The sequence below is a fragment of the Musca domestica genome, unplaced genomic scaffold (genome assembly GCF_030504385.1).
Source record: "Musca domestica strain aabys unplaced genomic scaffold, Musca_domestica.polishedcontigs.V.1.1 19, whole genome shotgun sequence".
Lineage (NCBI taxonomy): Eukaryota > Metazoa > Arthropoda > Insecta > Diptera > Muscidae > Musca > Musca domestica.
In genome coordinates this window covers 6,287,151-6,314,130 of record NW_026712245.1, presented here as the reverse complement: position 1 = coordinate 6,314,130, position 26,980 = coordinate 6,287,151, and the positions used below count along the sequence as shown (strand labels likewise).

Here is a 26,980-nt window from a genome sequence, read left to right as displayed (position 1 = left end):
GGAAACAAAAAAAAATAAAAAATAAAAAAACGAATAGCTTAATAATAAAGAAGTCTCTATTATCCGCAGCGAGCATCTCTACAGCATCATCTTAGATCATGCTAATGATCTGAAAAGATTATTTTTGTAAAATAAAACTCAGAAAACTTGTCAATGTGTTCGTGTCTGTGAGCTTTAACATCAGCTACCAATACCAAGGCAAAGAGAGTCTGCAACAATAACAACAAAATGACTTTAGCAAAAAAAAAAAACGAAAAAAAAAAAAAACACTGAAACGAAGATGATTTTCGTTGGTGGGGGACTTTTCATCTTCAAGTCATTGGGGCAAATGCCCGACCACTCAGCCAGCCAGCCATCAAGTCAGCCAACAATGAAGAGCATGCGCCGCATGCTCTTAACTTGTTTTGGTCAAGTGGTGTGTGTGCGTTCCATGCTGTGGTGGTGTGTGTACGATTATAAGTGCCTATAAAATACTTTGCACCTCGCAATTGACTTTTGTTTTCGTTTGCCAGTTAAAGCGTTTGGTTGTCGAGCCAAACCCCGGTTTAAACTACCACAAAAACAAGACAAGTATCCCCAAAAGCGTTCGAATCGATAAATCCAAGGTAAGGCAAGGAGTTGGCACATCACCCCCTCAAAAAAGGATAACAGAGTAGATTCGCTCACTCGAATAACAACAACAGTAACATGGATTATAGCTACGAAATTTAGTGAGATCTATGACCATTAAAAAAACGTAGAATAAAATGTGAATTAAAAAAAGAAATGGAAACAAAAATTAAAGAAAATTCTGGAAAAAGAATAGAACCCTTTGAAAAAAGACAATGTGTGTGAGAAAAAAAGTGAACATTTAAAAAAAAGTTGTTGAAAAAAAATCTAAGCACAAAGAAATCCGAAATTCAAAGAACAGAAAACAAGTTTGTTGCTAAGTCTTTTGATTTCATCACCAGATGAATGAAAACCCAAACCATGAAAAAAAATCACAAGAAAAACTGTCAACCAAATAAGCCATCACAACCAAAAAGACAAACGAAATCCAACAAAAATGCAAAAAAATTTTCCTTCTCAGGTTCGCAGTGTGTCTAAAATTGTAATGACATTTAACTGAAGATTTTCTGCCTGTGCTTCGGAGGAAAAATAAGAAGAAGAAGAAGTAACAAAAAATAGCAAATACTTATTAGTGTCAATCATGCTGTGTATATATGTGTGAGAGTGTGTCTCAGTGATGGCATGTGTAGTAATATTACATTGTAAAAACTTGGGTGTTGTTGGACTATCAGATGATGCAACTGCAACATGTTTGATTTTTTTTTTTTGGTTTTTCTTACAAACGACTAAAATATTTTTTGCAAAGCTGGAAAAGTGTTGTGAAAAACAGTGGTGATTTTTCTTTTTTTTTTGGTTTTATTCAAGTTATGAAATCGTATAGCATTCGGAACTTTAGTTCTATAAATAGTTTTCCAAAGAGGGAATGTGAGTGTATTTGCACGAATAGCAGGAATGGTGATATTTTTCTTATAAATGTTTTTTGAAGTGGAAGATTTTTGTGATACTTTTTATGATTTGAATTTAAAATTGAAATTCTGGTCTTTAAATTCACCGGATTTGGGTGGATTTTTATAGATATTTGATATTGCAGACAATTTGAATTCAGAAAACAAGTTTTAAAAATTAAAATTAATTTTGAAAAAAAAAGAGAAATAGCATCAGTTTTGTATCATTTTCAATAAAAATAAATTTTGAATATTAGAATATTTTTTAAGAATTGAATTTTCAAAATTAAATTTTTTTGATATTTAATATTTAAAAAATAAATGAAAAAATACTACTAATGCTACCACTCTTTATTGAAAAATTAAGATTTTTTGATGTTGTATTCAAATGGGTTAAATTTTTCTGTAGAGCATTCTCTAAATTTCAGAATTTATTTATATTAAAAAGTAGTATTTTATAAAAATTATTTTATAAAAAAAGAAAATAATTTACGTTTCGGAAAGAGCCTCCAATACTCATCAGTTCCCTTGCTTTTTGTCTGTCCTTTTGTCATCTTTCTTCACCAATAAAAAAACGTTGTTTTTATAGAAATAACAATAATTGGATTAAGCCTAACTATTTTGAAACAACAAAATACTACGGTATTCCGAAAAAAAAAACATGTCAACACTGTTCTGAAAATAATTTAGAAAAATTCACGTTCTAAATAGACCAACACATTTTGTAAAAATTTGAAACGTTATATAAAAAATAAGACAATTATTTGAATATTTTCGAAATTATTGGCCCTAAACCCAAAACGATTTCTATTGAAAATCCTTCATTTATTGATTTTTATTAAAAGCGTTAATCATTAAAAAAATCACTCAATCTGCCTTTTATAGAAAAAAAAGGAAAAATTTACTCCATCTTTGGCAACCTTTATTTTCCGGCTGCAGATAAAAATATAGACGTTTTCAGAATTACAAAAAAGCTGACTTAATTAGGTGCTTTGTAGACACTTATGTATAGAAATGTTTGCAATCACATCTGCCTCGGGCTACATTATTAAATTATGCTCAGTAGATGTTCTCTAAATTTGTAATCAAAAATGTTATTTTAAAACGACAATACTTTATTATTTACTTTATATGAATATAATCTTAGATTGCAAAAATATTAAAATACTTCAAGGAAATCTAATTTTAGACTTCTTATGCCATGTTTACGTTATAACTTTTTGTAGGGTTAACCTACTTTGAGAGGATTTATTTGAAGTAAAAGTAATGGATATGACAATTTAAATCCAAATCCAGTGGGTTAACCCTCATATATATAAACGTACTATTAAAATCCCTAGGCCAGGGTTGCTGTAAAAAATGTTTTCAATGCCTGTGAATTTTATTTTCAAGAGAGTCATCTACGAATACTTCTACCAATTTTTAAAACATTATAAAAATTATTTTGATATTTGATAATTTATTGATAGCTTATTACTCTCTTTTCTCTTCTATGACTCCTTCACAAACCGTTCAATGCAACTCTTTGGACATAGGGGTGCATGTGTCTTAAGTCTTTCGTTTTTATACTTCGTTTACAAATAGATCTAAGAAAATGTTACTCGAACTATTCTTTGAGTTTAAATTCCACAATATATTCGTAAAACATCTTTCTCCCTATTCCAGATTCCACAGACAAACCCCATTGAAATTTGTGGGATTCGGTTTAATAGCTCCCACATATATCTTTGTCCGATTTTCGGATTATTGTGCATTATAGGTATAATATTCGTCCAAATGGGATGGATTTCGATCGAATTCAGCCTAAAAGCAAGTAAATCAAATTTAGCCTCCTATAAATGTTTCATCTGATTTGGTGGTTTGGTGGTTAACTTTCAACAATGCTCATCATTAGAGTGGGCCATAGGCCCTGGCGACATGCAAGTCTCTCCAAGTTTTTCTTAAACTGCAATAATTGAAGGTTATAATTTTTTTTCACATCTTTTTTAGAAAATTCTTTTGGGTACCATTTCAAATGACATTTGTGTTCAAAAAGCATTAAACATAAAGAAACCTCAAGAAAAAATATAATTTAAGATTTCTCTTTAGTAATTTCTTGTACTCTTTTGCTCAGGCCTTCTTTAATGCAGAACATGAAAGGCATCTAAAATTGTCCCCAAAATAAATTATTAAAAGTATGGAAAAAAGTTTACAATCGTTCACGTATTACCTGTTGGAAATAAACTGAGAGAGACACAAATGTCCCTAGGGCATATGGTAGGAACTGGGATGCATGAGAGATGGAATGAGATGAAAAAATTTTAACAATTTCTTTGTTCAAACCTCCTTCCACGTGATGGTAAATAAATAAATGCAAATTCAAAGAAAAAAATAATAATAAAAATTAAAAATTGCAATTAACTCAACTCTCTCTCTTTATTGCTCTCTGCAATAATTAGGAAATAAATTTTCCTTCCCTTCTTTCGTTTTCCCTTTATGTTCCTTCCTTTATTTAAAGGAAAAGAGTGTGAGCAAAATAATAAAAGAGATATTCTTAAGAGAATTTTAAAAAAAAAACTTCACTGCGTTTTTAAGCAAAAATTTAATCAAAATAAGCTCAAAAATTATTTTTTTTGTTTGTTGATGTTTTACTCACGAAGAGATTAAGAGACAGCAGTGCTTTTGAATTAAAGATTATTTTTGGCTCATTGCCAGAGATTATGTGTATTTCTTGTGATAACAAAACTAACGACTTAAAACACAAGAAAGTAATTGAATTTTGGTGAGTAATGTCATTCCTCTTTAGAACATATTGCTGTTTAAACGAAAGACTTAAGAAACAAGCACCGTTTGTTCATAGAATAGAAAATGAGAGATTATATTCTCATTTGAATAAGCTGTCTCCCTCTCTGTTTATATAAGGTCCCTTTACCCTTATATAATAAATAAAGTCTTATTATAATGAAATGAATAACCCTCTTCTCATAGAAATGGCAAATATGATTTATTTGCAATCTATTCCAAATAAAATAAATTAATTTCAAATCAATCAAGCTAAGTCTAATTAATTTTTTTTCAAATAAATTTGATAAACAAATTAAAAGGCTCTTATTAATTACAAACAAAAAAAATTAAATAATTGATTTGATATTGAAATTTGAACTCTCACATCCAACACCAAGAATCTGTCAAATTTAAGAAACGAAAATGATCAATTACCATTTGTCTATTTTCTAATTAAAATCACCTGAGATTAATTAGACGATTATTGGGCATTTCAAAGTCATCGCATTTGTCTTCTTCATGTCACTGCCAAATATCAAATTACGGCCTCTAAGCAAGTTCAAACACCTGTCCACTGCAATACACTGGTAACCCACAAAAAAATCGTTTTATACACCTCATCAGTAGCCAATATTTTCTATAGCTGTGTGTATGTGTGTGTGTGTGATTAGCACATATTATTATAATAAATTATACACAAATCATTAGTAATCTTCAAAATTAAAGGCAAAAACAGAAATAAAAAAACTAATTAACAATATTTTTTTATGTGCAGCAGCAGCAAAAAAAATTCCCATATAGATATCTGTCTATCGTATGTATGTGTAAACATGTACATCTGTCTATCTATGTGTCTGATTAATTTTTAACACCTTTTATTTGTTTTGTTTTTGGTTTTCTGTGTTCACTTTGTGCCTTCATTTCATTGATTTAATATTAGTATCTTAATTATTAATTGTGCGTTAGCAGCAGCACCAATCAAATATCAAAAAAAAAAAAAAAAACAATAAATTCCATTTTTTATTATTAATGAATTAATTTGATGTTGGTCTTCACAAAGCAAAAAAAATCCGAAGAAACAAATGTAGTTGATAGTCGTACATTTGATAAGTTTAGATTTTTTTTCTATTTTTGATTGACAGTGACACTGAAATATACAATGTTTAAAATGTTTTAAAAAATGGCATTGCCAAATTTGTAAAAAAACGTTGGGAATTATTGTTAATGTTTCTCTTTTTTTTTGATTTGTTATTAATGGTATTCCCAGTTGCCAACAATGTTTAGAATTTAAAGAAGCTTCTAGAGAGGCTAAGAAATATTAGCTATGGGTTTTTAAGTGAGTAATATTGATGGACAAGTTAAGAATATCAATCAATTACTGATAGTTTTTGATGGACATTTCATTGATAGATACAACCATGCAATGACTCACAGCAATTCCCAAAATAATTACCAATTTTTTTAATATGGTATGTTGATTTTTTAATCTTCATGACCAAAAAAAAATATTTTCAAATTATTCCTAAATAAAATATTTTATTAATTTCTTTCAAATTTTTCTAACAAAAGAAAATATTTTTCTAGTTTCATATTAAAAAAAATCCCTTGAACTAGAATCTCAGTCATCAAAAACTGCTTGTATTTCAAAAACGTTAGAAAACTTACCTAAAAGTATGCTATACAAAGAGGAGATACAATGCCTCATTGTGTATAGAACTCTTGTGTCTTAAGTCTTTGGAATTTCAATGTATTTTATAAAGAGAAACATTGGTAAAAGAGAGAGGGAGAGCTTATTTCATTACAAATAACTCTTCCCAAGTTAGTAATGATAAATAAATACAACATTAAGAGAATTTTCCTCTCATGGCCAGAGACATGTTGTTGTGTCTTAAGTCGTGTCATGACCAAAGACTTAAGACACAAGCACTTGAAGCAACCATTAATTGCAATGGGATATCTGTCTCTTTCTCACTACCTTCTCTGTAACTTTGTTACTTTAGTGCAGAGCAGAGCAAAATAATATAATGGGATTGTTTAAGAAAAAATTAAAATTGGATTTTGCCATTTATTTCAACCTTTTTAAACAAAAATATCAAAAATTCGATATTTCGCTCATAATTTTCTCTCATCCCTTGTAATTTATCGTTACTATATAAATGATAAGAGAACTCTCCGAATATTTTTTGTTCTCATGAAAACAAAGACTTAAGACACAAACATTGTAAAACTTATGGTTAGAATCATCATCTCTTTATAAATTCGCCTCCCGCCCTATTTACTGGTAATAGCTTTTACTGAAGAAGAAATATCATCTCGCAAATAGACTTCCTGACTTTCTCTCTCTCTATCTCTTAACTTATACAAAAGTATACTTTAATAAAAGACTTAAGCAACAAACACCAACTGCTCCCTCAGTCTCGTTGTCCAAAAATGTGATAATTTAAGAGAAAACAAAAAAACTATTTTTCTTCATTTCAATTGTTTTTTAACTCGAATGTTTACCAAGATATAAATAATATTTTTTACGCTTATTTGTTGATGATTTAAAAGACCTAAAGAAATTAGAATCAAAGAGAATTTTAGTCTCATTGCCGGAGAAATGTGGATTATGTGCATTTCTTGGGATGAGAAAACTAAAGAAACAAGCACCGTCTGTTCATAGATTGGAAAATGAGATATAGATATGGCAAATATGATTTATTGAAATCTATTCCAAATAAAAAATAATTTCATATCAAGACTAATTCATTTTTAGAATAAATTTGATAAACAAATTAAGAGAATTTAAATTATTACAAAAAAAAAAAAAAATAAAATAATTGATTTGATATTGAAATTCGAACTCTCACATTACATCCAAGAACCTGTCAAATTTAAAAAAAAATGATCAATTACCATTTGTCTATTTTCTAATTAAAATCACCTGAGATTAATTAATTATTAGGTATTTCAAAGTCGAGAAAGCTCTTTTTTTTGGACAGCTCAAATTTAGCAGAATAAGTATCATCCCACAAATAGATTTCCTGACTCTTGTTCTCTCTTCTCTCCCTTAATTTGCACAAGGGTGTACTTTAATCAATCCTACTCAAAACCGTGTTCTAGAACACGATCCGAAAAAAGAGAGAAAAAGAGAACATTAAAATTCTGTTTTTCTTTATATTTTACGGTTCTATTAAATTGTTTTTAGACACGAATGTTTGCCAAATTAATTTATAAAGCAAATGGATAAATAATATTTTTATAAATAATGACTTAACACTGTTTTGTTCTTGATTTAAATAAGAAAAGAGAAATTTGACTGAAAAGAGGTATTTTTTCTTGAGCACCGCTGATAAAACAGTCTCTCTCTCAATTTCTCCTACCATTTAAATTGATTTACTTTCCTTTAAGACCAATGACTATGCGAAATGACTTCTCAGTTAGAGTTTGGTCCTCATGTGTCTCTCCCTCTTTCTTTCTCTTACTGTAAGATAACTCTCATCTTATTTCCACTAAAATATTGAATATCTACAAACCAAAGACTTGGGAAAAAAGCACTGAAAATTTCTAATGACCAAAGAGCTCTCCCGCCAGTCTAATTTCTCTTAAATTTTATAATAAATGAGGGAGCTCTTGTTTTTGAACAGCTCTGATTTAGATTCTGAATTTAAGAATACCACTTCTCTGCCTCCTTTTAGGAGATTTTAGTAGGTAATGTGTTTTTTTACATCTCCAATAGAGACTATTTATGAGAGTTTTCTGTTCTAACAAATGATCTAAGAAGAAAGCACATCCTGGTTATGATGATAATTGGCAAGTCAATGCGAATAATATTTAAAGATAGCTCTCTTGGTCCGCTACATTTTTTCTTCTCTCCCTCTCTCTGCATTTAAAATGTTTGTCCTCTTATCAAAAGACTTAAGAAACAATACTGCTTGCGGTTTACTGAAATAGACAATTTTTTGCCACCTCTCTCACTAGTTCTCTTACTCTTCCAAAAATATATTTGTGTGTAGGATACTTATGCACTTTTTAAAAATATTTTATATTTTATGTCCAAAATATCCCACAAAATTTTCCATAACCCCTTCAAAAATATATAAAAATTTCATATTCCAAAAAATTCCCAATAAATAATTTCCATATGCCCTTCTGACGTTACGCTGAATTACATTAAGGCCTGTTAAATTTATGCGGTACTTACACATCCACAACTTGATGGGCCTAGCTTACCGGCTGATCTGGTCCTGATCACATACGTTTAACGTTAAACTTTGATCAACGATACAATTACATGACATTTATAATGTCGTTTGTTAACCCCCACCCCTCCCTCGGTAACTGCTCTTCCTCAACGCATGAATATATTAAAATAAAATTTTAGAGGTCACTTTGGGTGTCACAGTCTTGTCAAAATCCAATTGGATTGTCCACCTTGTAATAGCAGCAACAACAGCAAAAAAAACTTGAAATTAAAATTCTTCAGCCATACACACATGGCCACAGCAAATAATGTGATACAAAAGGCCGACGACCATTGCTGTCAATCGATGGGCCCAGTATGTGGACAGACCGACCAATGTGTCCAAGTAGAGGTTAAACATGAATGGCATACCAAAAACAAAACAAAAAAAAAGTCGACAAGCAAAAAAAAAACCGACATTATCAAGAAACAGTATTGGTGCCAGAGCCTCTTCTTGCCGGTTAAGCGTGTAATGTAATTTGCCTTCCAATAGCCAAAGAAGCGCCACTGGAGCTTCTTCTCTGGCCGTTGCTGCTGTTTCTCCTCCAATAACAGCAGCAACAAATCCGTCTGTCTGGTTACTGTTGCCAATATTGTAAATAACAAAACACTTAACCGGTTATAAAAACATCCTTGACACAAAAACCCCTACAAATGCTATTAGTATTTAATGGAAAAAAGATGATCAAGAAGAAGAAGAAGCAGCAGCAGCAACGACGGCGGCAGCAGCAGCAGTAGCCAAACGTTAACTTTTACAATAAGGCCAAAAGCAATGATGATAATACTACTTCTGCTGCCGATGATGATGGTGATGGTGCCTTGTGAATGACGATGATGTTGTTAATTCCAATGCGTAAACTTCGATGGAACACGCATACATTGCATTTTTAATAGAGCTTTGATTTGCCTGCCAGCCTGCATGTTTGCTGTGGCCGGCATTGGGCTTTGAAAAAACAAACAAAGAAGCCAACCATGCCCTACGACAAGCTTAGTTCGTTTTTTCTATTCATCAACATCGTTTATCATTTCTATTATCTCATCAGCAACAGGTGCTTTGACCAGGCATTGAAAGAAAACCCCAAAAACTAATTTGAAACGGAAATATGACTGAGTTTTTGTTATTGCCGGTTTTTATTAGCACCTCTTTACCAGATTTTTGGTTTGGTGGTGTAGTTTTTTTTCATAGATGCTTCACCTTCATAAACTGATTATTAAAATGATTGGCGAGGTTATTTTCTTGTTAACAAGTAAAATGAAGAAGCAACCCAAAAAATTCCCATCCCAAATTTGCATATTTAGTGGCTGAGTTACACTGAGATTTATTGCAGAGATAAAGAAATCCGGCCTTTTTTATGGAATAAAAATCGAGTGGCATTGCTGAATGTATTATCAAAAATATAATTTTTTGAAGAAAATTTGAATTTTTAATGGAAATGGGAAATTTCCTCTAACTCTGATTTTTATTGATTTCTCTCTATCTCCCTCTCTATAATAGATAAAATCTTATTCTAACAAACTTCTTAAGAAACAAACACTCTAAGTTCCTGGAGATAGAAATATGCTCTGAGATGATATGTCTATATGCATTCAATTTCAATGTATTTCTCTCTCTCCCTCTCTTATTTTACCCATCTTATCTTAAAGAAATGAAATAAACTCTAGGCCAGCCCTGCTCAAAACCGTGTTCTAGAACATGAACCGAAAAAAGAGACAATTTAAGAGAAAAATAAAATTCTGTTTTTCTTACGGTTCTATTTAATTGTTTTTAAACACGAATGTTTGCCAAAATAATTAATAAAGCAAATGGATAAAAAATATTTCTATAAATAATGACTTAACACTGTTTTGTTCTTGATTTAAATAAGCAAAGAGAAATTTGACTGTAAAGAGATATTTTTTCTTGAGTACCGCTGCTCTAGGCGTTCAGAAAAATGAAAAAAAAAATGAGATAATCTCGATAAATAAATAACGAAATAACGGTTTTAGACCCTAGATCTCTTTGGACCAAATCCATTTCGATGTCCGTCCGTCTGTCTGGCTGGCTGATGAGCACGATAACTCTCGAATGGAGTATTCAATCTGACCCAACCTTGGTACACCGTAATATTATTGTCAAACTTAAATCTAGTTCAGAGATGGGCAATATAGGTCCACTCCTTCTGGTACCTCTCACACAAAATGTCAATATTTTCAAAGAAAATAATTTACTGCACAGAAAGAGAAAATATAATCCGATTTTGCTCTTACCTTGCAAATCCCAAAATTTGCATCAGGTGCGAAAATATACAATTCCATTCCATTCCATCAAGTACCCCCCCCCCCCCCCCTACAAAGGGACAAAATTTTGAATAATTATAACTCTTTTAAAATGTGATGTAAGATTCCGATTGTCTTTAAATTACACAAATCACAATATATTCCTTACTCCAAGGTCTGGCGTGAAAATGGAAAATATTGGTCCACTCCTTCTGGTACCTCCCACACAAAAGGTTCAAAATTTTGAAAATTCATGAAGCTCATAAAACACGGAATTAACATTCGATTCCATTCAGACTTGGCACATCTCAATATTTCTATGAACACAAGATCTGTTATAAAGATCGAGCTATTCCTTCCGGTACCTCCTCCACAAAGGGTCAACATTTTGAACAAACAAAACGTTTCATAAAATCCAAAATAAGCATCCGGTTCTCTTCAAATTACACACTTCATAATTTTTTTATTAACCTAAGGTCTGGCGTGAAGATGGCACCTCGCCCACAAAGGGTCAAAATTTTGAGTAGCCATGCAGCTCACAAAACGCGAAAATAACGTCCGTTTCCATTCAGACTTGGTTTGTTGATGATTTTAAAATAACTAAGAGAAATAAGACTGACGATAGAGCTCTTGGTTTTGAGCAGCCTCGATCTGTGATAAGACGACACTACTCTCTAATTAATACTCTCTCATACTTGTTTGACAACTGTTATTCACAATATACAATATATGACAATTTTTAAAGTTATAGAAGAGATATTTAAAAGAACTAAGAGAAATTAGACTGAAGAGAGAGAGAGAGCTCTTGTTCTTGTGCAGCTGTGGAGTAAATATTATGCTAGGCCTCTCTTCAACAGCGGTGCTCAAAACCGTGTTCTAGAACATGAAGAGAAAAAAGATATAATTTGAGAGAAAATTAAAATTCTGTTTTTCTTTATATTTTACGGTTCTATTTAATTGTTTTTGAACACGAATGCTTGCCAAAATAATTTATAAAGCAAATGGATAAAAAATATTTCTATAAATAATGACTTAACACTGTTTTGTTCTTGATTTAAATAAGCAAAGAGACATTTGACTGAAAAGAGGTATTTCTTCTTGAGCACCGCTGCTCTTCAACTACATTTCTAGCTACATCTCTCTCCTTATTTCTATTTTGTTCCCATTACAGGAGTTTAATTTCTGAAAATGTTCACTTCATAATAATACAAGACTTAAGAAACAGCACCTTATGTTTATTTGCACTCTCCATTGGAGAGGCATAAAAACGAGATGAAAGTGGCTGAGATAAAAAAAATATTGGAATCGATATATCAATGGGAATAACATTTCTAGATCTCTCTCTGTTTTCATTCATTTTAAATAAAAGAAATTCTAGAGATTTATAAGAGAGCCAAACACTAAAAGACTTAAGGCACAAATGTTATATTTTGTCTTCGAAAGGAATTACTGCATTGAGTAGTGCATTGGGTATTCAAAAGCCGGGTTTTCCAATATTTAATTTTCGTACATATTTTTCAAAGTGTTGTTGTTGTTGTTTGCGTGAATTGAAGTTAATGTGAATATCTAATTAATACTTTGATATTAATTTTTTGTTTTTTTTTTTCTCTCCTTTGCAGATGAAAGTCACCTTGGTATTAGCTGCATTCTGTGTGGCAGCATCCTATGCTGAACCTGCCATTAGTCAAGCCAGAGGTACCACCACCACCTCCACAAAACCAGGCAGATTTTTGTCACTGCCCAACCCTGCCAAATGTGCCAACCGTAAGTATTTATGTTAAAGAATATTTTTTATAATACATTTTAAATGAAAGGGGGAATTTGTTTCGATATTATGAAGTTAGAAATAAAGTGAAATTAAATATAAATAAAATACCTGTAGCCAAAAAAAACTAAGCATACAAAAATTTAGATCCTATTCTGCTCTTGCTCTTAAAAATATATTGGCGAGGAATCGGTCAAAATAAAAAAAAAAAAAAAAAAAAAAAACAAAATATTATTTCTATTTCTTCGATAAAATAGAGCCACAGGTTGTTTGCCTTATTCGGAATAGATATCCTAATATAGGCCTATAAAAATGCAATTTTGGATGAATTTTTTAACTTTTTGGAATATATATTTTTTTTTAATTTTTCAAATTTAAAAAGTTGATATTTTTCTAATTTTAATTTGAATTAATTTGTCCAAGTCCCTTAAAATTGTTTCTGTAAAATTAGGCAATCCCTCTCTTTGGCTGTGGGTATTTGAAATTGGAAGAGTAACAACATCCAATTGTCAACTACCCAACAACCCAAAAAGCCTATTAAATTCTCTTTCAAACTCGTCACATTCATTGTCAATTTCATTTTTTCAAAACAAACGTGCAATTTCCTATTCTGGCTAGTAATGATTTCTACACTATTTTTTCTTGGCATGCTTCACATCGTAGTTTCACCTTGTCTTAAGAATGACATTTAAATTGTCTACAGCGACTACTCTTCTGCAATGTATGTACATATGTATGTACTTGTATGCCTAAGGCAAAAGTGTGTGTTTAACTATTTTCACTAATTACAAATGCAAATGTCATTGAAATGCTAACGACAATGGCAAACAAAACAGAAACAAAAATAGAAAACCAGTCTATTCAATTTGTAAACAATTTTTCCTTAATAGGAAAATAATTGAAATACGTGCACGTAGCCAAAAGACTAGAAGAAATAGTCTTGGTGAGGTATGGTAAGGTATTTGAGAGTGAGGTCGGTCAGTTATCAATTGTACAATTTTATTTTCAAAAGGAAACTAGCAATATTAGGCGTGAAAACATTAAAAAGAGTACAACAAATGATTTAAGAGAGGTCTCAAAAGGCCCCTGGTAAACATTACCATCTTTCTCCACTAATAAACAAACGTTGTTTTTATAAAAACAACAATAAAGGGATAAAGCCTGACCATTTTGCAAAAAAAAAAAAAAAAAAAAAAAACAATACAATACAATAATATTAAATAACATAGTAAAAAGCTTCACGTCATAGATGGACATTAATGCACTTGTCTCTTATTCTCTGACATCACTAAAACATCAAAAAAACAGGCATATATGACCAATTTTCAACAATGGTTTCTATTTTAGATTTTCCCATTAATTTTTGTAATAAAATTCAAGTTGTACAATATTTTATTAGTTTATGATGTCTAATCATAAAATAAATAAGGCAAACATACCAAAAAAACCTTTTTTTTAAATATTTAAGAGATATATGTTATGTCAGAGAAAATAAAGAGAGATTCGAGCAAAAAAGAGTACAAGAAATTAACTACGAGGCATGTAAAATATATTTATTTAGCAGCCCTGCTCAAAACCGTGTTCTAAAACATGAGCCGAAAAAAGAGATAATTTAAGAGAAAATTAAAATTCCGTTTTTCTTTATATTTTACGATTCCATTTAATTGTCTTTAAACATGAATATTTGCCTAAATAATTTATAAACCAAATGGATAAAAATAATTGTATAAATAATGACTTAACACTCTTTTCTTCTTGATTTAAATAAGCAAAGAGAAATTTGACTGGAAAGAGATATTTTTTCTTGTGCAGCGCTGCTTACATCAATGTTATCAGCGGTGCTCAAGAAGAAATATCTCTTTTCAGTCAAATTTCTCTTTGCTTATTTAAATCAAGAACAAAACAGTGTTAAGTCATTATTTATACAAATATTATTTATCCATTTACTTTATAAATTAATTTCGCGTCTAAAAACAATTTAATAGAACCGTAAAATATAAAGAAAAACTGAATTTTAATTTTCTCTTAAATTATCTCTTTTTTCGGTTCATGTTCTAGAACACGGTTTTGAGCACCGTTGATATTATTAACAGAGAAAATAAAGAGAGATTCCAGCAAAAAAGAGTACAAGAAATTAATAAGGAGGCATATAAAACATATTAATTCAGTGATGAGCTTTGGTTATCATCAGCACTGAGCAAAAAGAGTACAAGAAACTATTTAAGAGAAATCTAAAAAAGCATTCCTATGAGGTTTCTATTAAAAAATTGTAATAACTTTTGAAAAATTAGACGGAAATATAGCCGTAACGTAAACAAATGTAAAATGGGCCGGTCAGAGAGTCACGCTTTTAGGTCCTCCCATTTTTTAAATTTCTAATTACATTGTTTATCAATTGTTTTCATTGAAAGTGCAGAGAGAATTACTTTCATTGAAGGCATGTGTAGCGTGTTTAGAATAACTTTAGATTTGTTCGAATTGGTCACCTTTGGCACGAATTATGGCCTTCAAATAGCCAATGAAATCGTCACACGCTGCCCGAATGTTGCTCTGCGGTATTTATGCCCATTTCCGGCGAAGCTCTTGCTTGAAGTGATCGACACTTTGGTATTTTTTAGTGCCAACCTTGCTTTCCAAAATACTACAGACACAATAGTCCAACGGATTGTCATCCGGAGATTTTGATGGCCATTGTGGGCAGGAAATGAAGCGAGGAAGAACCTCATTTTGTAACCATTCTTGGGTGGCGCATTCTGAGTGCGATGGTGCTGAGTCCTGTTGGAATGTCCAAGGTCTGCGGCCAAATGTTTGCATGCCCAAGGCTTTATTACACTCTCCAGAATATTTTCGCGATAATATTCAGCATTTATTCTGAGCGGAGAGCGACCATCGGCTGTTATGGCGGCCCACATCACCAACACCATGGCCGGCGCTTGAGTTCTGGTGGCCAACCGAAGGTCACATTTTCAGCTGACCTCTATGGCAAGTAAACACGATCATTTTGTTTGTTTAGAAACTGCTGAACAACGAATGTTTTCTCATCGGAGAAAATCGAAAATCGGCAGTTCACCACTTTCGGCCAAGAGAAGCAACTCTTTAGCTCTTTTGGGTCTATTTCCTTTCTGTAACGGTGTATGTTCTTGCCCTTTTTGGAATTTCAATGGCTTTACGCCGAGGAATATGGCGATATGTTCAGCTCACGAGCCATTTTTCGGCCACTGCGACGCGGGTTTCGATCAAGTCGCTTCTTTGCATTTTTCGAATCATTTCTGCTGATTTCGTTGTTTTCTTCCGTCCACTTCCTTGACCTCGGTCTACGCTACCAGTATCACGGTAACGAGCAATGGTACGAGACACAAAATATTTATTCACATTTAAATGTTGGAGTGCTCTAACGATAGCCACTTGTGGTTTTCCAGCCAAATAGAAAGAAATCACACTATCACGCTTGAATTCCACCACGAATAACTTTTTTTCTGGAAAATTCTTACCAACATGCTTTTGTAGGCTTGTAAACAATATAATGAGCTGTGACTGGAATAATTTTAACAGCTTTCGGACGAGTTGCTTAGAAATGACAGCAGTCTGAAGTTGATTGCAGTTTTTTCCATCTCACCCTGTATGTATAAAGCGAAAGGTGTCCTCCTATTTTGCCCTGAGATAATGCGAAATATTGCTCCAAACGAAGCAAAATTCTGAAAAACATTAACCTCATAAAAGGAAGTCCAAGTTCGAACTCGAAATTTTGCAAATTGTGATTTTGTACCCAAACTTTGAAAAAAAGTTGAGAATGAATTTGGTCTAGGCCTTTATAATTTCAACCAAAAGCAGGGGTTACCTAATCTTCCCTAAGATCTTGACCTATACAGCTAGAAAGTAATCAAAATTTTGAAATTTTTATAATCTCACAAGAGGAATGCAAATCAAATGGATGGTAATATTTTTACCAAGTTTGACGATGACATTTATGTAATTCTTCGAATACCTCCTCCACCAATAGCCCTTCTTATTTTTTATTTTTTTTTTTTTTTGAAAAATCAATATTCCCTTTTTCTTCTGCTGTGCGATATCTCTGCTGGGTTATGTTCTCTGCCAACATATTCCAAACCTTTCCGTTTTATAGTCTTTTTGTATTTTATGGAAAAAATAGACGATTTCACAATATCTAATAATTTTCGCTGCAACGATGAGTAACTAAGAGATTGTTAAAATAAATATCCGCCAGACATGTACGCCCCACCCTCCTTCCACTTCCCAGCACTTCTAAAAACCAAAAAAAAAAAAAACGATTAACATCGAAACTAATTTTAGAAACAACCAAAGCAAAGCTATGGCAAACATGAGATTGCAATGTAATTTGTATTTCTTTGGAAATACCAAAAACAACAACAATAGCATCAAAGATCTCCGTTGCTATGGGGCACATTTCAATATCTTCCTCCTCCCTTTACTTTTGTTTTCTAAAATTCACTTTGATTTGTTGGACGTCGATGTTCGTTATTTCCCCCCTCCGATGATCATCATCACCGTCATGTGAGCCAAGTGTTAGAGTTCATTTACGGTTACATAAGTTACAACGGCAACAACAACAGCAACACCAAACGCCAGTACCAAAAACCTATTAATCCCACCTGTAATGGAACGCTGTGAATACTACCGTATCCGCTTGGCTAATTAATAGCAAACAGACAATGTGCCGAACAAAGCAACGAAAAATTTTCTTCTTCTTCGAAAAAAAATGAAAAAAAAAAAAAAAAAACAATTGCATGCACTTAAAAATGCAAGTACCCTCTGCTTCCCCCATCCGATGCTTCCCATATCTAATAAAATAATAATTACAAAAAGCAAAAAACAATTCGCATGGGGTTATGGGAAGCAGGGAGCCAGAGAGTCACAGCAAATTGATAAGCAAATATTTTATTTGTTAAATTCTTCTTCTCCTCCATTTTTCTTGTCTTTGTTGTTGTAATAGTGTTGTTTTAATGATTTCCAAAGAATTATTAACTTTGTATGCCATTAAAGCTGGGGTGTTTTATTTATGAGCGAGGGCAACAAAAAAAGCTGATTCTCATAAAAAATAAATTAATTTTCAAGTTTCTATTTCTATTTTTTTTTTAATATTCCCCCACATGTGCAAATTTAAATATTCAAATTTCAAAAAAGAAAAAAAGAAGAATCTGTATTTTGTATTTAATAGTTAGTTCTGTGATGTGGCTTTTAAATTTCCGATTTTTTTTTTTTTGGTTTTCTAAATGGACCACATCAATTGTTGCAGTGGTTTGAACCAAATCTGGTTGTGTTGCGGCTTTTTGGGGTTTTTTCCTCTGGCCTGGTTAGACCAGTTCTTGAAATGGATTTTGAAATGCCACAAACGAATGAATTTTGGTTTGGTTGTTGCCTGCCAGCCTGCCTATCAACAGGTCTTTCATAATAAATATTTATAATTAAATTAAATTGTTAAATCACATTTAGAGCAGGCAGATTTTGGATTAGCTAACTATGGTATTAGAACAAAAGGCAGTGGGGAGGAGGAGAATAGAAGAAAAAAATTAGCATTTAATTTGTTAAACAAAACAGAGGAAAAACAAAAAACGGACGGATGGATGGACAGACAATAACAACTACCGTTATGTCAGTTCAGATGGTCAGATGGTCATTAAACTAGATTGATTTTGTTAGTGGTTTCCTGTGGTTGTTGGCTTTGTCTTGGATTGTTTGATAAATGTGGTTTAGAGAACTAAAAAAAAAAACAAACAACAATTAAATAAAATCTGAAACACGTATTGTGGATTTTTTTGGTTACAAAATATAAGACAAAAAATGTATCCAAGCAAAGAATTTCAACGAATTTGAATATTTTAACAATTTTTCTAGAAAAACATACTCCAATTAAAAAAAAATAAATTGGGATTTTTTGAACAGATAATATTAGATTTTGAATATAGAATACAAGGAAATAGTAGAAACATAATCCCAAAATTCATTTATACATTGAAAAATAAAACCGGGAGCATGTGTCTTAAGTCTTTTGTTTCTTTAATAACAAAAGAGAAATATATGACGATTTTTTATATTTTTTCTCATTTAATTAATCTCTTTTTTACTCTTTCGCTCACCTCTGCTCTAGGACAGACATAAGCCTTAACCAGCGCTGTTCAAGAAAAAATTTCTCTTTCCAGTCAAATTTCTCTTTGCTTATTTAAATCAAGAATAAAACAGTGTTCAATCATTATTTATACAAATATTTTTTATCCATTTGCTTTGTAAATTATTTAGAAAAAACATTCATGTTTAAAAACAATTAATTCATGTTTAAAAACGTGAAATATAAAAAAAGGAATTTTAATTTTCTCTTAAATTATCTCTTTTTTCGGCTCATGTTCTAGAACACGGTTTTGAGTAGGGCTGTTCAAATTGATGCCAATTGCTCTTATCATCAATGAAAAATGCAATTTTAATTCTCCCTTAAATTATCTCTCTTTCAAGTTTGCTCTTCTCTGTCGTAGAGCATTCATGCCCAAGAAGAGATAGGTTCTATTTCTTTTAAATGATTTAAAGGAGATGTTGGTTATGGTTTAATTATTTTTTCGGATGTTTGAAAATATAAATTATTCAAATATGGCCAAAAATACAAAATTATAACAAAAATTGAAAAAAAATATATTTTTTATTCATAGGGATTGTAACCATGAGTGTAAGATAGAGAGAGAGAGAGTATCTATTATTCTCTGCCAAAAATAGAAACATCAATTGACAAACGAATAGTGTATGCTTTCCACAATTGTTTCTACAAGTTAGATTTTGAGGATTATGTTCTCGTTTGAAAATTATTAAAATATAGAAAACACCAAACAGGAAGGTTGTTTTGAAATCTTCTTAAATTCTCAAAAAAAGATTCCATTGTTTTATATCGTCAGCTACTTGGCTACAGAGGGTATATATCATTTAATACAGACAAAATGTGCCTCATCGAATAAGTGGGGTGGACCGGGCAATATTGGTGGATTTAAGTTTGATTTTAATATTAAGATGTACCAAGTTTGGACCAAACCCGTTTCAGGACATTTAGAGTCGATCTGGGCAGTCTCGATAACTCTCGAAGGGAGAATCAGATTTGATCCAAACTTGGTACATCATAATATTATTAACAAACATAGATCGAGTTCGGAGATGGGTGAGATTGGATCACTCCTTCTGGTACCTCCCCTACAAAAAGTCAAAATATTCAAAGAAAATATTTTAGTTTATAGGACACGAAGGAGCCATCCGATTTAGTTCAAACTTTACAAATTCTAATTTTTTTATTAGTCCTGGATCAGGTGCGAAAATGAACAATATCGGCCCACTCCATCAAGTACCTTCCCCACCAAAGTTCAAAATTTCGAAGAATTATATCTCTCATAAAATGCGAAATACTCATTCGATTGTCTTCATATTTCGTACATCTTAATATTTCTATCAAAACAAGATCTGGCATGAAGAATGAATAGAACTGACCATTCCTTTTAGCACCTCCCTCACAAGGGGTTCAAAATTTTGAATATCCATGAAGCTTATAAAACGCGAAATTAACATCCAATTCCATTCAGACTTGTTACATCTCAATATTTCTATTAACACAAGAGCAGTTATAATGAAGGTAAAGATCGGACCACTCCTTCTGGTACCTCTCCCACAAAGGGGTTCAAATTTTGAATAACTAAACCGCTCATAATACCCTAAATGAACATCCGATTACTTTCGAACTCGGCACATCTCAATATTTCTATCGACTCAAAATCTGGTGTGAAGATGGAATATATCGGACCACTCCTTCTGGAAACTCTCCCACAAAGGGGTCACAATTTTGAATAACCAAAATGCTCATAAAATGCGAAATAAGTGTCCGATTCTCTTCAAATCTCATACATTCCAATATTTTTATTAACACCAAATCTGGCGTGAAGATGGAATATATCGGTCCACTCCTTCTGGTACCTCCCCCACAAAGGGGTCAACATTTTGAATAACAAAAATGCCCATAAAACGCTAAATGATCATTGGATTCCTTTCAAACTCGGCACGTTCCAATATTTATATAAACACAAGATCTGGTATGAAGATGGAATATATCGGGCCATTACTTCTGGTACCTCTCCCACAACGGATCAAAAAGAATTTAAGGAAAATTATCCCAATATTGTATAATAAAACAAAAGACTTAAGATACAAACACTATATACAAATTATGCGATATTTCACATTACAGTTTTAAATTGAGACACATTTAATTAGATTTAATTTACAAAATTGCAAAATAATACAAACGACTTAAGAAACAAGCACCAAAATTTTCATCTAATTAGGAAACCAAATAAAAAGACTGAAGACACAAACACAACATTATTTATATCAAAACTATTTAAAATTCGTATTTCATTTAATTTGATATGTTTATTATAAATAGAAAAGGTTTTTTGAATTATTAAAATCATTAATTTGCCTCATTACCAAAAGCGGATATCCGGTGTTATTAAACCGGAATAAGCTAGTTTTTTTTTTTTCAAAAATAGTTTACCATCAGTTTAAAATTTGATAAAAATAGTCATTTGTCTAAAATAACAGGTTATTTGATATTTCAATTTTGCCAAAAATGTGAAATAAAACAAAAAACTTAAGACACAAGCACTACATTAATAATAGGAAGTTATTAAATATCAACTCTTATTAAATTATTAAAACAATTGAGGACAAAAAATTGTTATTTTTATGGTGTTCAGTTTTCTGTTTCATTCATTCATTAATAATTTTTTAATAAAGGTTTATTTATTCCCCTCTTTTTTTAATATTTCCTTCAAATTTGATAGTTCCCTAATATTTCATTTCAAAAAAGGTAAAAACCTTAATTAAAAGACAAAAATATTTAGTTATCTTTATTTTTATAACAAACTTCCCATAAAAATCAATTAAAATGCACAAGATAACCTTTTACCTTGACCCAATTTTTTTTTTGAACCGCAGGCAAGTTCAAACTAATTACAATAAATTTAAATATAAAAATGATTAAATTTCCCCCTTCAAAAAAAAAAAAAAAAAAAAAAACTATAATAATCAAATAAAATAGCATTCCGCCGTCGAAATAAAGAAATACAAAATTATGTTAGGTGCAGTCATTTGAAAAAAGGCACGCACACACACACACTTATATAAAAACTCACCAAAGATCATGACTCCAAAATGAAACAGACGAAAAATATGTGCATCCCAATGACCTGTTAACATTCATTTAACAAACTAAGCCGATGACGGCGACGAATGGCGATGATGATGATTGTTATGTGGCATCGTAAATATTAACAATGTTTATTTTTATTATTTGTGAGATGAAAACAAAAATAAACGCTCAACATTCCAAAAATCAGGTTAATAGGTAACTGAGCTGTTTGGAAGTGTGTGCTTTGACTGCCAGTCTGCCATACCCTCCCTCTCTCCCTTCTCATCTTACCCATTTTCTATTCATAAATAAATTATGAGTTTAGTAAAGTCATAATTACAAACGACATTATTAGGATGGATGGCAACGACAACAAACAGTGAGTGAGGGATTGAATGAAAAGAAAAAAGAGATAACAAAAGTTTGCAATGACGTTTTTGGAATGCATTAATAGAAGTATTAGTTGACACAGAAACTCTAACTAACTCTCTCTCTCTGTTTCACAATTTACATTACTTCCTTACTTTCCGAAATACCCAAAGCTTCTCTCTCACCAATGAACTTTCCTTTTCTCTTAATATCCCATTGGAGCTCTCCTTTAATCTAATCCCATTCCCTCCAATTTTTTCCTTCCTTACATTTTGTAAACAAACTTTTCCTTGATATGCAACTAGTTGCTGTTTGTGTCTGACCTATTGAATGGGGTCTCTTTAATTTCTCTCTCTCTCTTTCTCTGTATTACTCACTAATTATGGTCCATAACTTATGGACCATAAGTATTGCAACGTACATTACTGTGTTACAGAGAGTAATGACACATATTTAAACAATGACACAATGCCTATAATTCTGGTTGTAGGTAAATATTTGTTAGGGTTGCCATATAATGACAATACAAAACAATTAGTGTTCCCGATTTTTTCGTTATTATATTTAGTTCAAATTACCATTTTGGGTCATTTAGACCAAAAATAATTGAAAAATTTTGTTAAAATTGAAAAAAATGTTTTATGATTATTTTTAAAATGATAAAAGGTTGCCATTTTGGAACAATTCGAACAAAAGAAAAAATGGAAAAATTTTATTTATTGTTTTATTTTTTTTCAATTATAATTTATTTAATAATAATGAAATTAAAAATTGTTGGGGTTGCCACTTTGGGATATTTCGACAAAATATAATTTTGTCAATTTTCATTATTTTTTATTTTTATTATTTTGTCTAAAAATCACTTGGCAATTTCTAATATCACTGATTTTCAGGTAATATTGTTGCCACTCAGGCCAATTTCGACCAAAAAATATGGGAAAATTTGGAAATAATTTAAAATTGAAAAAATTGTTATGAATGTTGTTATTTTTATTGAGATTATAAAACTACAAACTGTTGGGGTTGCCATTTTGGGATGTTACGACCAAAAAATTTGGGAACTTTTAATTATTTTTTTTTTAATTTTTATACATTTTTTTCTATTAACAATTATAATAGAAAAAAATTTATAAAAATTAAAAAAAAAAATAATTAAAAATTCCCAAATAATAATAATGAAATTGCAAATAGTTGGGGTTGCCACTTTGGAATATTTCGACCAAATATAACTTGGTAATTTTTAAATATTTTTTATTTTTATTATTTTGTCTAAAAATCGCAGGACAATTTCTAATGTCACTGATTTTCATGTTAATATCTATTATTTTTTTCCATGTTGCCACTTGTGCCTTTTTCGACCAAAAAAAGGAACAATTTGGAAATAATTTTAAATTAAAACAAAAAAATTTTTTGAATGTTATTATTATTGACATTATACAATTACAAACTGTTGGGTTGCCATTTTGGAATATTACGACCAAAAATAAATTGGGCAATTTTAATTTTTTATTGTCCGAAACCATTTTTTGACCAAAAAAAATTGAGACAATTTGGAAAAATTTAATAAATTTATTGTGAAATTTGGTGTTTAAATTGTTGGGGTTGCCATTTTGTTATATTTCGACTGAAAATTCTTGAGCCAATTATTTTATGTATATTTTTTTAATTTTTATAAAATTTTCTTTAATTATAAATTTTTCAATAATATTGTTATAAATTGTTGGGTTGCCACTTTGGGATGTTTCGACCAAAAAACAATAGTTACTTTTTTAATTTTGATAAATATTTTTCATTTATAATTTTTTAATAACAATGAAATAATATATGATCTGAGTTGCCACTTTAGGATATTTCGACCAGAATAAATGGTCAATTTTTACATCTTTTTTGTTTATTTTTTATATTATTCAATTTGTTATTTTTATAATACTTTCGACCTAATTAATATAAAAAAAATATTTCCTCAATCAATTAATACTGGGTTTATTTTCGGTGGGCAACAATGCTCTATGGCATGTTTAACAATTTGTCATGGTATTTGTGTTGTTGTTAAATATGTTAAGTATTGTTGAGCTTAATTATAGGTGACGTGACGGAACCTGGACGGACGAACGTAGATATGTACTGTCTGTATGCATGTGTCTCATTGCTGATATTGTGTTAACTGAGATGTGCAGTCGTGTGGTATTGCAAATGATTTAATGAAATTGATGCTGCTGTTGGCCAACTGTAAAAACAAGTTTGTTGGCTGTTTACTTTTGTTGGTTTTGCTGTTGTTGTTTTTTCTACTTCTCGTCTTACTGTTCAAATATTGGCAAACATTGTGTAAATTTGCAAAACGGAAAAAGGTTGTTGGTCTTTTGGAAAACAAAAGAAGAATACGAAAAAAAAAAAAACAAAACAATTCTGAACCGCCTTTGGCTTTTGTTTTCAATCCATCTACCTCTATTTTTTGAAGTGCAAAATTATTAACTTCATTTGTGTTTTTTGTTCGTTTTTTTCTTGGTTCGTAAAGACCTATAAACCATCCAAGTATGAAATAATCATTACGACGATAGGTGCATCACCATGGCGAATTGTGGCTTTTTCCCCCAACGGATCTAATGGGCCAACACTTACGTTGTGGTTTTTTTGTTGTTGTTTTTTGATAATGATGCTGTCGCTACCACCACCAGCAATAATAATGTTGGTGATGTTGCGCAAGTTATCATCATCATCAGCACAATTTTCTTGTTGTTGTTGTTTTTCTTCTTTGTTGTGCTTTTCACAGCAACAACAACAACAAAACTATCTTCAATACATCTTTTGAGGTTACTTGAAATTGTCAAGTCATGAATGAAATTGAAATTGGCATCATAGCCTTAATAGCCAGACACAAAGAGCCTTCAAATCGTAGCTCGAAATGATTATTCAAGCATTAATAATATTTGCGCCATAGAAAAAGTGAAAATAATATTTGAAAATTGATGATGACAAAAATGGGGTTTGGGTTAGATAAAAAAATCTTTTTTTTTTTGGGAATTTTCCACCCAAAATTAACAAAAAAATATATTTTTTTAAATATAATTCGTAAATTAAAATATTAATTTTAAAAATAAAAAAAAATTAAATTCGAAAACAAATTAAAGAAAAAATAAAATAAAAAATCAATTCTAAAACTTTAAAAAATATTTTTGTTAAGAATTTTTTGGGTGGAAAATTTCCAAAGGAAGAATATTTTTTATGTAAACCAAACCAAAAATATCAAAAAAAAAGTAAATAAATAAATAAAAAGTTAATGTAAAAATTAAAACCACAAAAAAGTACTAAAAAATTGAAACAAAAAATTCAATTATGAACATTAAAAATATATATTTGTTTTTTTTTAATAGAATTTCTTATCTTTTTGTTTTAATTTAAAAATTTAATTTTAAATATTTTTTTTTTTTTTGATTTATTTATTTATTTTTTTTGGTTTGGGTTACATAAAAATATATATTTTTCGAAATTTTCGTCAAAAATTTTTTAAACAAAAGTATTTTTTAAAATTTCACAATTGATTTTTAATCTTTTTTTTTTTGTAATAGTTTTCGAATTAGAATTTTTATTTTTTTATTTTTAAAATAAATTTTCTTTTTTTAATTTTTATTATTTTTTTGGTTGGGAAAAATATACTTTTTGGGGAATTTTCCACCAAAAAAATAAATTTTAAAATTTAAAAAATATTTTTTAAAATTTTAGAATTGATTTTTCATCTTTTTTTTTGTAATAGTTTTCGAATTAGATTTTTATTTTTTTATTTTTAAAATAAATTTTCTTTTTTTAATTTTTATTATTATTATTTTTTTTTTTTTTTTGGTTGGGAAAATATAATTTTTTGGGAATTTTCCACCAAACATTTTCTGAACAAAAATATTTTTTTAAATTTTCAAAATTGATTTTTTATTTTTTTTTTTTTTTTATTATTTGTATTTCAATTTTTTTGTATTAGTTTTCGAATTGGATTTTTAATTTTTTATTTTTTTTTTCAATTTTCGAATTGATTTTTTTAGATTTTATGTAAATTTTTATTATTTTTGGATTTTTAATTTTTTATTTTTTTTTCAATTTTCGAATTGATTTTTTTAGATTTTATGTAAATTTTTATTATTTTTTTTATTTTCGAATTGATTTTTTTAGATTGTTTTTTATTTATTTCCAAAAAATAGATTTTTTTGTTTTTAATTTTTTAAGGGGTTTTTAATTTTTCACTAATTTTTTTATTTTATTTTCATTTTTTATTCATTTATTTACTTTAAATCAAAATTAAAAAATAAAAAATGCCAAACTCACCCTGATTTTTTTCCCTTCCTGCATTTCAGGTCCCAAGGAATTCTCGTACCGCGGCCGCAACATGTTCTTGAGCACCCACGTCCCAGCCTTGGCCAACAAGAAAGTCGATTGGTTGGATGGTCGCAACATTTGCCGTGAATACTGCATGGACTTGGTTGCCTTGGAGACCCAGGAAAAGAACAACTTGATCTTCCGTGTGATCCAACAAAACGATGTGCCCTACATCTGGACCGCTGGCCGTATTTGCGATTTCAATGGCTGTGAAAACCGTCCCGACTTGGAACCTAAGAACATTTATGGTTGGTTCTGGTCCGCAACCCGTGAGAAGATCCAAGCCACCAACCGCATTCCTCAAGGTTGGGGTTACAATCCCTGGTCCCAGACTGGTCACAAGAAGCGTCCTCAGCCCGACAATGCCGAATATGACATCAACCAGACCAAGGAACAGTGTTTGTCCGTTTTGAACAATGTCTACAACGATGGCATTGCATGGCACGATGTGGCCTGCTATCACGAGAAGCCCTTCATTTGCGAGGACAACGATGAGCTGTTGCGTTATGTGGCTGCCACCAATCCTGGCATTCGTCTATAAAGTTAAAGTTTGGAAA

General features: G+C 30.6%; 1 protein-coding gene across 1 annotated transcript; it reads left to right on the top strand.

The window, feature by feature from the left end:
* Positions 1-447: 447 nt before the first annotated feature.
* On the top strand, positions 448-26,980 carry LOC101901048 (uncharacterized). Its single transcript, XM_059121183.1, has 3 exons — positions 448-605; positions 12,354-12,498; positions 26,402-26,980. Exons 2-3 carry the CDS (start codon positions 12,354-12,356, stop codon positions 26,962-26,964), a joined length of 708 nt encoding a protein of 235 aa, XP_058977166.1. The 5' UTR covers positions 448-605; the 3' UTR covers positions 26,965-26,980.

What these genes read in the sequence shown, in the direction of transcription:
- LOC101901048 (XM_059121183.1), top strand. Translation starts at nt 12,354, where the DNA reads ATGAAAGTCACCTTGGTATTAGCTGCATTCTGTGTGGCAGCATCCTAT. An exon ending in CCCTGCCAAATGTGCCAACC is followed by an intron (nt 12,499 to 26,401) that starts GTAAGTATTTAT and finishes CCTGCATTTCAG; the next exon opens with GTCCCAAGGAATTCTCGTAC.